General features: G+C 43.3%; 1 protein-coding gene across 15 annotated transcripts in view; it reads left to right on the plus strand.

Annotated features, from left to right (window-relative positions):
* The window catches only part of ASPH (aspartate beta-hydroxylase), a 156,222-nt gene that overhangs the window by 12,364 nt on the left and 130,335 nt on the right, over positions 1-13,523 (plus strand). For 4 of the 15 annotated variants that reach the window (XM_084865088.1, XM_084865089.1, XM_084865080.1 and 1 more), the window contains exon 1: positions 8,017-8,173. The exons of 10 other annotated variants lie outside the window; for them this stretch is intronic. In XM_084865088.1, the coding sequence (XP_084721214.1) occupies positions 8,164-8,173 (10 nt within the window). In that variant the 5' untranslated portion in view covers positions 8,017-8,163. Of the gene's footprint in view, positions 1-8,009; positions 8,174-13,523 lie in introns of those variants that run through there. One more of the 15 variants, XM_084865085.1, reaches the window with a different exon arrangement.

Below are 13,523 nucleotides of genomic sequence, written 5' to 3' on the forward strand. Positions count from 1 at the left end.
TCCCTGAGCACCATGTGCATGAAGGGGGAAACATGAAGTGAGATAGTTTTCCACTTGGTTTCTAGTAAGTTTGAGACCAGAGGCTGCATTGGTGTTCTTTTCATTTCTGCTGGGTTTAGGACTTGATTCTTGACTTCTATTACCTTCTTTTTAAAAGCCAGTTGAATGTTGTTATTTTTGTAGTTTTTCAATTTTTTTGTTTTGAAACTTTCAGACTTACGTAATAGCAAGAAGATTTGTCCGTTGAAAGACTTGTGTGTACTGTTCACTGGATTTACCAGCTGTTAGCTGTTTGCCAAGTGTGCACTCTATGTGGGTGTATCTACCTTTCTCTGTCTCTGGAACTCCTTAAAAGTAAGTTATAGTTCTCATGACAGTTTAGCTCACTTAACTACTTTTCCTTGTAAACTCATAAGGACAAGGACATTCTCCTTCGTAACCACAATTGAGTTCTGAAACCCAAGAAATCTCACACTGGTATTATCGAGATGCACTCCGTGTTCAGGTTTCTTTGATTGTCCCTAGAAGCATCCTTAAAACTTGAAGCTTAAAATTATTTATTTATTTATTTATTTATTTATTTATTATCCAGAATTCAATCATGAATTCAACTGGGAGCTTTTACTATTTAGATTCTTGGCCCTTACCCACTAGAGCAGGGGTTGGGAATCTTTTTTTTCTGCCAAGGACTGGTTGGATATCCTATATAATAAAAGGGTAATATGCAAATAGACCAAACAGCAACACAACCGAACAACCAATCAAAGCATAATATGCTAATGATATGCTAAGGCTGCGCAACCACTTGCTATGACATGCACTGACCACCAGGGGACAGTCAACTGGTTGACCAGTCGCTATGACGTGCGCTGACCACCAGGGAGCAGTAGCTCCGACCAGTAGGTTAGCTTGCTACTGGGGTCTGGCCAATCAGGACTAAGAGAGATGAGCCCTCCTGTGGTGTCCCTCCCCAACCCAGTCATGCACTGGTGGGGTCCCTCAGCCTGTCCTGCACCCTCTCACAATCCGGGACTCCTCGGGGGATGTCCGAGAGCCTGTTTCAGCCCCATCCCACAGGCCACTCCCCTTGGTAGGCCATCAGACACAGGGCTCATGGCTGGTGAGTGCTGCTGTGGCAGTGTGAGCCTCTCCTGATTGGGGACTGATTGGATGCAAGCCCACAGCAGGCACAGTGGGGCTGGGGTGAACAACAGGTAGGAGCTGCAGTCGGTGCTGGACTGCCAGTTTCAGCCCCATCCCTGTAGGCCACCCAGAGGGACCCCACCTGTGCACGAATTCATACACCGGGCCTCTAGATTATAATATAACCTAGAGGCCCAATGCATGGCTTCGTTGGAAGGTCGTCTGAAGGTCGTTCGGCTGTCCAGTCTAATTAGCATCTTACACTTTTATTATTATAGATTCACAGGCCATACAAAATTACCAACTTAAACATTAACCTGCTATATTTAGTCAAACATTTAATTAACTCGCCCCTAATGCCTTGGCAGGGTCAGACCAAATGATTTCTTGGGGCCTTCTATGGCCCGTGGGCCAGATGTTCCCCACCCCTGCACTAGAGTATCTGATTCTCTAGAATGACCCCGGAGATCTGTATCTTTCCAACACTTTAATTTGAAAAAATTCAAACCTTCAAGACAGTTACAGGAAGATTATTTAGATTCACAAGTTGTTAATATTTTGATGTCTTTGCCTATTTGTCTCTCTGCTCTCTCTCTCTCTCTCTCTCTCTCTCTCTCTCTCTCTCACACACACACACACCATTTTATTTATGTACTCATTTTTCTGCTGAATCATTAGAAAATTAAATCATGATACTTTTACCCTTGAATTCTTCAGCACTAAGAACTAGGGGTAAGCTCCAATGTAACCTCATGTAATTGTTATGCTCAGGAAATTTGATACTGCTACCGTGCTGTTACCTAATATCAAATTCACATTCAAATTTCCCTAATTCTAAGGTCTTTTAAACTGACCCTCCAACCCACCTTCGAATTTTTGATGTCTCTTACAGTAAGCATTTCTTTTTAATTAGGTTTTTTAACTCCCACCAAGTCTCACAAGTAAACTATATGCCTTTTCTCTAAAATATGCATGTTGCTTTTTGTGTTTTTATGAGCTAAACAGGGTGAACATCATAATTTAAAAAGTTACATTACAACAGTCTAGTAATTTAAACTTGTGAGCCATAAAAAGTTGGGGGAAAACATATAAATAAAAACACAAGTAAGCTACATCTTGAAAGAAGTCAAGGATTCAGTGTTGGCAGGACTGTTGGGTAGCAGAGGAATTTTATTCTACGCAGTTGGGTTTGAGGGGAAATAACTGGCTTAGAACATTTTTGTGAATCTGTCACCTCCACTGGTGGACAACTGTCCATGGTTGCCACCAGGTGACAGGCACCCTCATGCTTCCTCTGAGTTCTCTAGAGGCCGGACAAGGACCCTCCCCAGGGCTTACCACTCCTTCCAGCTCTGCTGGGCATCGACCTCTGGTGGATACCCCACCGTGTCTTGCTCCTGGGAGCTCCTTGCCTGACAGTCAACCTTTTGGAGTGAGATGCTGACAGGAGGGTGCAAACCCGAGCACCCTGTCCACGGGAAGCTGACATCCCTATGTGCTGCTTGGCAACTGGCGACCTCTCACTGCAGCCATCGCTCTTGGTTCTCTTGGCTCCTGCTCTGAGCAGCATGGCCGACCTCCAGTCTTCAGTTCCTGCAGAGACTGGAACCCACAGCAGCCGGTCCCACAGCCTTATCATAAAGCACACGGTTCAGTCTGTTCCGAGAGGTGGGAGTTGGGGAAAGGAGGATGAGCCCCAGGTTTTTGGCTTAAACAGCTGTTTTGATTTAGGAACTGGAGAGACGAGAAGGATCGTGGGTTTGTTTGTGGATAGGCTGAGTTTGGGATTTCCTTAAGTCATTCAAGTGGGGTATTGAGCAGGCAAATATGTGGGTTTGACACTCAAAGGACATGAAACTATAAGCCGTATAGAAGGTACCTGAGGTCAGCTCGGGAGATGGCCTAGGACCACGGCTTATGGAATTTCCATCTTTGCTAATTCATTAGAGGAGAGTGAGCTGACATAGGAGATTGAAAATTAGACGGTCCAGAAAGGTAGGCAGCGTACCAGATGATTCTGAAGTAATGCACGTCAAGAGAGGGGGAATGTTTTAGAAGGAGGGAGAATTCGCCTGAGAGGGCAAGTAAGATGAAATTTTCTTTGGCTTCAATGACGTGGAAGTCATCACTGTGACATTTGAGCCGCTACTACCCTGGAGCCCTGTGTGGGAGCCAGATTGCAACCTCCAGGCTGTAAGGAGTGAACTGGCACCTAGAAAACAAGAACTGTGAGCTAACTGCTTTCCTGAGAATTTCATCTGTGATGGGAAGAAGAGAGGCGAAGCAGAGGCTCGCCACAGGGTAAAGGGAAAGGCAGAGGCCGGTGGGTGGTATCCACAGGTGAAAGGATGGAGAGGGGAAGGAAGCTGAGGAGGGAGGGAGGTGGGTTAATTAGGAGGGAAACAGAGAGTGAAGGCAGGTGAGTCCAGCCTTGTGTGGTTGGCAGTCCCCAGCAAGACGCTGCTGATGGCGCTGCCTTCTCTGTGAAGTAAGAGGCGATGACATATTTTGAGTATGAGAAGATAGAGTCATTTAACACCGTCAGTGTGGGGAATAGGAAAGTGAGATTTCTAGAGATGTGTGGTCAGACTGACAGGCAGCCCTGCTGGCGGGTTGTGGTTGCTCCCCTGTGTGCTGAGCCTGATTTCGGTGGGTGTGCCCCTCTGCCTGTACTGCCACGGAGGTGGTGAGTCATTGTGCTCATCCGGAGGCTGTGAAAGCAGGTGGATGCAGGGAAAGGACAGAGGAGGAGGGTGTTTGTGCATCGGGGAGTGGCTTCAGTGATGGACAGCGGATTCGTAAACTGGATTGGATGCCTGTGGAGATAGTGTTCCCTAGCTGAGGGGTGTAAACGTGTGTCGCCCAATGTCTGCAGGGTTGTCTTTTGTTACTTCTGTAACACTGGCTATTTAATATTAGCTTTGGAATGGTAAAACTGGTCCATGTGCTTTGGAGGCTATATGAAGATGAAAAGTTTGTTTATGTTTTAAATAACTGTGTTCTGGGTGTCTCATGATATCATCCTGTAGCCCTTCTGTGGACCCAGACAAGCTGAACTTTTCTTAGCAACATTGCAGAATCCATTAGGATGGTGAAGCCAGGAGGATAGCTACTGAGGTATTTCAATAAGAATGAAGATGAAATTAGGAAGGTGAATCAGGTGGGGTTTATAGCAAGATCCAGGGTAAGATTTACCATAAGAATGAGTGTTGGGTACAGAGTGGAGGGGAACAAGGCTAGTGGGAATGAAATAGGAAGGAAAGAGGGCCTGTCATGTTGGCCACATGTGGCTTTGGTGGGGATTGAGGTGAAGAAGACTTTGCTGGGGGGGGGGGGGGGGGAGGAGGAGGGGGGAAGGAGAAGGCGAGCAGTCACTGGAGGTGGTGGATGACAGTGATGAGGCAGAGTGGGGTAGTATAATTGGATGGTATGGACTTCAGAGGAACAGGTTATTGTGTGTGTGTGTGTGTGTGTGTGTGTGTGTGTATGTGTATGTGTTTCCCTTTTTTTAAGTGGTAAGGAAATGGTGGTCTGGGAATTCGTAGAAGTAAGAGCTCCTCTCTCTTCCTCCAGACCCACAGAATTAAGGATGGCTAGTGGACCTGCAGCATCACATCATCCGGGGAATTTATGAGAAATGCACATTCTCAGGCCCCATCCCGGCCTACAGAATCAGGCACTCAGTGTGTTTGGCAAGCCTCCAGGTGACGGGTGAACCACTGCTGTCAGGTGGCTGATTGGTGGGGGGAGGGAAGCCGTCCGTGCTGGTCCCTGAGAGGCAGGATGGATTCTCACCTGTTAGGTTCTGGACGAAGGTAGAGCCCAGGACTCACTGGACATAGGTCTTGGCTCTCCTGCTCTCTAGTGATGTCAGGCTGATAATAATAGCCTCAGAGCACACATTAGATGTTTGGTCTTTGCTTGGACCTAGGAGTTGCTATTAGTTCCTACAGTTGTGTGTGTGTGTGTGTGTGTGTGTGTGTGTGTGTGTGTGTTTTGCGTGGAGGCTGTGTGGCTAAAGAAGGAATGGGATAGCCCACTATGTCCCAGGGTATGTTCTACTTACAGCAGAATAGAGGACCATAAGAGGCCATGCTTAGTAAAGCAACTAGCACCTCCTTACTTGTTTCTGAGGCCTGAAACATGTCATACAGGTGAGCTGTAAGTCAACGGAGCAAGATATATATATATATTTTGTGTTTTTTACTGTCCTGCATGGTCACATGCCAAAGGACATGAAGAATTGAGATATGAAGCTGATTAGATCACAGCCTTCCTTGTTGATCACAATTGTTCACCCCACACATAAAATATATTCACCTCCAAGCTAAGGCTCCCCAAAGCCTCGTCTAATCCCAGTATCAGGCTCAAAGTCCTGAATCTTATTATTAACATCAGTCCCAAAGGCAACTCTTCGTTTGGAGACTTTACAAACTAAAAAGACAAGTTGTCTGCCCATCCCCTGAGCTCATACAGGCACCCCTCCATACCTAACGCACATGGGTGGGCGAGGGAGAGGTTAAATGTCAAAACTTTAGGCAGAACAAGAACAGGAGGCACATAGCAGTCACTAACCCACGGTAATTCTGAAATCCCGTGGGAAAATGTCCCCAGGTCCTACATAAGGGAGTGTTTGTTCCTTGACTGGGTCTAGTTCTGTGCCCTCCAAGCAGCCTCCAATACAGTGTTCTCCATTGCTCTAGCTCTCCACCTGCCAGGAGGCACTCTCTCTCGCTCTCGCGCTCTCTCTCTCTCTCTCTCTCTCTCTCTCTCTCTCTCTCTCTCTCTCTCTCTTTCATCATCTTTCATGGTTACATCTGAAGAGGGTTGTGGTGAATATGTCCTTCCTGGAGGTTGAGCAACCTTCTCTGCGTAATTCCTTCTTATCCCAACAGCTTATAACGGAAAATAGTTAAGTTGTCTTGACCAGGGTTTTTGAGACCTGGCTTGCTCTATGCACACTAAATTATTTTTGAACTGCATAAGCATTTCCCTTCCAAAAAAATGACTTGACATTATAAGAGATAGTTACTTGGAATTCACAATTTCTTTTTCCTTAAAGAAGCATTGTGATAGATTAAATGTTACTTCAGAGACATCCTAATCACCCTAGGTAGAATGATCGGTTTGCCATTATGGGAAACGGAGGAATGAAGACATCTTATTGAAATAGCTGTACTAAACTGTTACAGAAGACCAAGGGAAGGGTTGACTTTAGGACGTGTGAATATGTGTGAGACAGATTTGTCGAGGAGGAGTAATGGGAGCTTCATTGAAGACTCAGAGGTGAGGTGCATCCAGATTTAAAAGCTGTGATTCTTGTCTCTGGTCAGCATTTGGCCACAGACCTGTAATTTGGAATGCAGCTGGCCTTGGACGGAGAGGAGAAACCCTAGCAGCTCTGGCAATCTTGGTGGCAGGTTAGGCTCAGGAAGAGAGCTGGGGATTGGAGGTGGGGAGGCCAGTGCACTAGTTCTGACCCAGTCAACACAAATGTGCTGCGTGGGTGACTTCTACAAATACTTGTATGCCCAGTTTGTGCCAAGACATGTTTTATAGGCAAGGGAACCCAAGCCCAATGGTTTTATGGCTTTCCTCAAATCGAAGCTGGTACAGAAGCTGTGTTCTGGGTGTCTCATGATATCCTGGAGCCCTTATATGGGCCCAAACAAGCTGAGTTTTCTTAGCAAAGTTGCAGAATCTATTAGGATGGTGAAGCCAGGAAGATAGTTACTGAGGTATTTCAATAAGAATGAAGATGTGATTAGGAAGGTGAATCGGGTGGGGTTTATAGCAATGGTAAGATAAGAATGAGCTTTGGGTGCAGAGTGGAGGGGAGTTGAGTTCTGGGTCTTTTGAGTGTGAAATGTGCCACCCACCATGCGAATGTAGTGGCTTGGTTTCCAGGGGCGCGAAGGAAGGGTCTCTTGTCACCCTCACGCACTCTCTGAAAGCAACAGAAATGTGACTGAGAAACAGAAAGACTCGTAAACAACTTAGAAAGGTTGCCGCCTTGCTCTGGATACCATCTGCGCTAAATTAATTTAGAATACTAATCAGAACTCTGATGAGTTCTGTGAACTGCTTATCTTAGATCAGTGAGTAAATGGTACTAAAATTGGGCTGGTTTTATTTCCCAGGGGAGAATATTTGGAGAATGGGGTTGGAGGAAAGTAGAACAAAACCACAGTGCGGTTGTCACTGTCTTTCTAAGTCCTTCTCTGAGATAGTTTCCTAGATCAGTACTCTTCCTGCTCACCAGCTCCTTCCCTCCCTGCCCCCTCCCTCCCAGCCTTCCTGCCACATCCCCCTCCTCCTTCACTTCCCCTGCCTTCCTTTCCTTGTGCCTTTCTTCCCAGCTCTCTTCTTCCTCATCCAGTAAAACCATTTTTTATTGTTGCTTCACTTTTGCTGTTGGAGGCATTAGTCTTGGGATGGTAATGCCTGTGCATCAGAATTCTAGAGTGTTCATTTCTTTCCACGCTGGGTTCTGTTTCATTCAAACTAAGTAATAGTCTTTTCATGGACACATTTGATTGGATTCTGAAGGGCCAAATCCAGCTGCTTCCGGGCTTGGGGCCACCTTGTAGAGCAAGACTTGTTTCAGTTTTGAATGAGTTGGCCCTTGGGCTAAACGCTATGGAAGACCTAAGTCAAGAAAACAAGACAGGCAGCCCGATTTGTTCTGTCCTTGGATCCCGCATACTTGATTTTTTTCTTTAGGATTTGGAGTAGGAAGTTACGACCAAAGGAGAAAGGAATCCCATAAGTGGGAGAAAGGCTGTGGGGCTATTTGGAGTGCCTCTCAGCCTGAGTGGTTGGCAGTATTTGGCCATGAGGAAGAGGCCTCTAAAAATAACCGGTGAGCAGTGTGCAGGCAGGTCCGATTTCAGCTCTCCAGGCCTGGCCCACGGAACACGGCTGGCTGGAGCTTCAGTGGGGAAGGGCCTGCCACCTGCGGAGGGGGCTTCGGTTTTCAACCTCAATATATGTCTCCCACTCATGGATTGAACAAACAAAATGGCTGAAGGTAAAGGCGTATTCTTTCTTGTTTGGGTTCAAGGTGGCTTTGGATCCAGGTGACGGCTGTCAGCTTCGTTGTTGTGGTATTCTGTTAAAATATTTTTTGGCTAAGTGCTTCCGCTGCATCTTCTACATTTTCTATTTTGAACTCCTGGACTTTCCCCAGTAGTTTAATTTCCTTATGGAATAATCTGTCTTTAATCCGAATATGTTTAGGTGTCTTGACTTAGAATCTGTCTTTTAGAATATCGTACTGCTAGAGGCCGTTTTTATGAACTTCACAAAAATATGCAGGCACTTTTTATTTTTTTTATTTTTATTTTTTAGTTTTAAGAGTTAATTACAGTGAGCTTGAAGAATTGTGTGTAGTAACACATACAAAATTATAGGACATTTAAGTTCCTCTTGTCCTAATGAACACATTTATTTTATTGATAGTTGGCTCAAGCAGTCTCAGCACATGTGGAAACAACTCATTTTTGCGAAGCAGAGGATTCATGCAAAGAAAAGACACTAGGATTTTTTTTTTTTAATTAAGTCATTAATCTCCCAGTGTTCTTTAATGGCGTGTTGAATTTACATTTTTTTTTTTTTTTTTTTGGTATGTGTTTGTTTTTGCTTTACATTTTTAAGATGGTCTTCCTATTTAGATTGTCTTCCCATGTAGTGAAAGCAAATAACTTTGGTTCATTTGTTGAAAACTTTATTTATGAAAAGAAAAAGAGACATATCGAGACTGCTTCCAAACTCTCAGCTGCCTGAGCGGCCCTGGAAGGCTTCTATTATTAGTAGAGAGAATATGAGTATCTCTGCTCGGAGCACCGAGTGGGATAAACGGTTAGAAGGGGTCACTTGACTATCCTAATAGAGTGCCTCATGGAACCATGAGGAAGAACCTGAGGTGTATGGCTGTCTTTCAGTTCTTTTAGGAGACATTTCCTCTGCTCCACTCTTGACCCACTTTCAACAGTTCTTGGCTCCCAAAAGGTGGACATGTTGTAACATGCAAAAAGGATCAGTTTGATGAAATTGCTTGACAGTTTTATGGGGGGGGTGTGTGTGTATGTGTGTGTGTTTAAATGTGTGTTTAAATGTGTGGAGTTTATGAAAAATACAAAATTGCCTGCATAATTCCAGTAAACTTGTAAATGGTGGCTTGGTAATTGTTAGTATTGTATTAGTCCAGCTAAGCAGTTCTTTCCTCAACCAAGTAAATAAAATGACCTGTCGTCCTTCGCCCACTCTTCATTTCCGTGGTCATTTTCTGTGTTGGGTAGTATGTGAGGACATTTTCTCTGATGTGGAGGTCACGTACTTTTAGATGGCTCAACATGGGGGGAAAATGCATCACATAGTCCTTGTCATGTTCTTAAGTCCCATTAAAAAAAACCCTTTTGACTAATCCTTGGGACCACAGGTTGAATATGGAGCCAGAAAATGAAATGAAAACCTTTGGATTTTTCCGGTTTGAGAAAATAGGGACAGCTACTCGATGTTCTTCTAGAATACTTTGGGCCAACATCAGGTTTGAGGTTAGCTTAGGGAGTGTTGACCCCTCTTGAAGGGTTTTCCTTACTATGCTTTTTTCAGTTTAATTGGGAAGAAACTGAGCTGTCCTGTGGGACGACGCATGCCATATTTATAGAGTGACTTATCAGGAGAATGATATTTGGGATCAAGTAGAAGTCCCCTCAAAAACTATGTCTTAGGATAAATGGTTAGAATGGGTCTCAGGAAAGATCCCTTTCTATAATTTACTGTTTTGTTCCTTTATGGAATTCATAATAACAGTAATAAGATTAATAATAATTAATCATAGAGTAAAACCTCAATTATTAGACATTATAAAGGAATGGTTAAAGTATTGATACTAATTTCTAGTTCTAAGCAATGTTGAATCTTTCAAAGTGATAAATATGTTTTTTAAAAATATATTGAACGAAAATAAGATTTATTGTACATTTCTTGCATTCTTAAACAGTTTAAGATGTCTTAATGGAAAAATCAATATGAAGGGCATTTTACCTTGTACTGAAGATTATTTTAAGACTGCTCAAGGTTTGCCTACAAGCATCAATCATAAATGGCCTCCTGCCACTGTTCCTTCAAGCTCCCGGTCCGCTCGGCTGCGGGAACCATGCCTTTTATAGGCCTTCCCGCCATGCGCACCTTGTAGCTTTAACTCATGCGGGTTAGGTTGTCTTTAGTTTTGTGCCATGTGTTAGTAGGACACTTGATAGAAGTTGTTAGGATCGTGTTTAAAACAAATGTAAGTAGACTTTAGGTTAAGGCATGTTCTTTAGGGTTTGGCTTTCTTGCTCCTCCCCCTCCCAATGCCTTCTGGTCCATGCATTTATATAATTAATCTTGAAAACATTTTCATACAGATGGTGTTGCAGGTCATACGCTTCGATGAATATTACCAAATTAACTTGGATAAAGGATATTTCCCTTTTGGAAGTCTCAGAACCTTTCCTCCATTTCTGCCTCAAGAAAGAAATAGAAATGGAGAAAGAATTGAAGATTGAAATCTTCAATTATTATTTTTTGCTAGCTATTTTATTATAAGCTTATTTTAAATAATATGATCTTTTCTTTTTGACGGTGCTGACATCTTTCAAAAATATTTATTAATTTTTTTAAATTAAAGTATAATAGACATACAATACTATCTGAGTTTCAGGAGCGTGCCACAGTTATTCAACACTTATAAATGTCACCACAATAAATCTAGTAACCATCTGTCACTGTACAAGGTTATTATACTAATGACTATTGTTTATGCTGAATATTACATCCAATTATATTATTTTATAATTGGAAATTTGTACCTCGTATTTTTTTTCACCTTTTTCACCAATCATCCCACCTCTCTTTCAACAAATATTGAGCATACTTTTATCTAGGTACACTTAATTAAATAAAAATTAATTATCAAGTAAAAATTGTATCATGTCTGACACATATGCTGGATAAATATGTTAACTGAATGAATAAAAGGATGAACTGTTAACTATTCACTCTTATTGTCTTCTAGTTAATTAGTAACAACAAAGACACTGGTGTCAATTACAAAATGTCCGAGAGGAGATAAGACAAGGACCCACTTTTCCTGTAAATTTTGCCCTTTTTGATGGGTCTTTTAATATTTAAAGAACATTAGGAAAGGAAATTGACTTTTTCTTTATAAATGAAATTTATATTATTTGTTCATCATAATTTTATATTCATAAGTATAGATAAAGATATATATGTTTGAGTGTGTATACACATATGTATGCTTTCAGATTGACTTAGTCTGTACGGCGCCTTTTGAAAAGTTCATCTGTTGGTTAGTTTAAAAAATATGCATATCTTTTATTTTTTAAAAATATATCTTATTGATTTTTTTTTACAGAGAGGAAGGGAAAGGGAGAGAGAGTTAGAAACATGGATGAGAGAGAAACATCCATCAGCTGCCTCCTGCGCACCCCCTACTTGGGATGTGCCCGCAACCAAGGTACATGCCCTTGACTGGAATCGCACCTGGGACCTTTTAGTCTGCAGACTGACACTCTATCCACTGAGCCAAACTGGTTAAAGCAAAAATGTGCATATCTTTTTTTTTTCCTTTTAATATATTTTATTGATTTTTTACAGAGAGGAAGAGAGAGGGATAGAGAGTTAGAAACATCAATAAGAGAGAATCATCGATCAACTGCCTCTTGCACACTCCCTACTGGGGATGTGCCCACAACTAAGGTACATGCCCTTGACTGGAATCGAACCCGGGACCTTTCAGTCCGCAGGCCGACGCTCTATCCACTGAGCCAAACCAGTTTCGGCAAAATGTGCATATCTTTTAAACAAGAATTTCAGTTTATTTTTTCTTCCAGAAGAATTGGCAGTAGATTCTTGATTTGAGCCACTGGAAAACTACTCCCCGCATTTGGTCCTTAGCCCTGGGTTTAGGTGTCAGAAAGCAGGTTCTAGGTGAGAACTTGTCAAGTTTTTTGAAAATCATGTGATTCGGTCCTCTCAGCGTGGATCAAGGAACTCAGGACCAGTGAAGTCAATGTTTATTCCTAGCTCTTTCTAACCCGTGCTGGGTGAATCGTTTCATCTTTTCTCTATAAAACAGAGATCCTTACCCCTGTCCTTGCAGGGGACAGTTGGTAGTGTTTGGGCGTGTTTTTGTCATAATCACGGGAAGCTGCTTCCCTTTGGACTAGCAGACACTGGGGATGCCATCTGCTCTGCAGCATGAGAAACAGCCCACAGGATGGATGCAGAGTGGTCCTGTGTACACACCCAGGAGTGCCCTCTAGTAAGGTGACCAGACGTCCCGCTTTTGGTGGGACAGTCCCGATTTTTAACAATTTGTCCCGCGTCCCGCGGCATTTTAAAAAAAAAAAAAAGTCCAAAAGATTTAAAAGATTCTTTCCAGAAATCGGGACTTCTTTAAGACGCCGAGGGGCGCTGGACAAATTGTTAAAAATCGGGACTGTCCCGCCAAAAGCGGGACATCTGGTCACCTTACTCTAGAGCGGTGATTCCCAAACTTTTGACATAAGTCTACCCCTTCTATAATTTTCGTAACGCTGAGTACCCCTTGTACTTATGAGAACGAAGAATTACCGTAGGCACAGCTAAGCACGGTGCAGTGCATACCCCCACCAAACTCTGGTGCAACGCGTACCCCCACCAAACTCTTCCTGTACCCCTGGGGGTACACGTACCACACTTTGGGAAACACTGCTCTAGAGAGAGACTGACAACACGGTGGGGAGACCCCACACAGCCACGCACGGGGAAGCATGTTGAGGAGATGGTGTCCCACTTTCTTACCTGGTTGGTAAACTTCTCCTTTGCTCACAGGGTATTTTAGGATAGGACCTATCCTTTTAATGTCATTATAACATGTACATAATAGTTACTACACGTGTTCCTGCCAAAGAGAAACTTGAATATTACGGTCTTCCCTTTTAAGGACTGTTCTAACCGTTTTCTGTTAATATCACTTGACTTTCATCATTTTTGTTTATTTTTGGCTGCAAGAAGGATAGTTCCAGGAGGATAAAAGGAACATTAGACATGTCAGATGTGACAAATGACACTTTTGGGGGATGGCAGTTTACAGAGCTGCTTCCTGCATGGAGACCAGTTGTGAATGAGCCCCTTCCTGTTTCCTAAGGCCCCAGGGTCCCGGAAGGAGTGGGGCTGGATCGCACTGTTTTGCTTCTCTTCTTCCCTGATCCCGGTTCCTGCCAATTGTTTCCTTCCTCCTTCTGTCCCTCTTTGGCTAAGAATGGACAGTGGTTCTGGGGAGAGAGATTTCCTGTGACAGTTGCCAGAGTTTTTTTTTATTTTATCTTTAT

Source organism: Pipistrellus hanaki, assembly GCF_964339955.1.
Source record: "Pipistrellus hanaki genome assembly, chromosome: 17".
Lineage (NCBI taxonomy): Eukaryota > Metazoa > Chordata > Mammalia > Chiroptera > Vespertilionidae > Pipistrellus > Pipistrellus hanaki.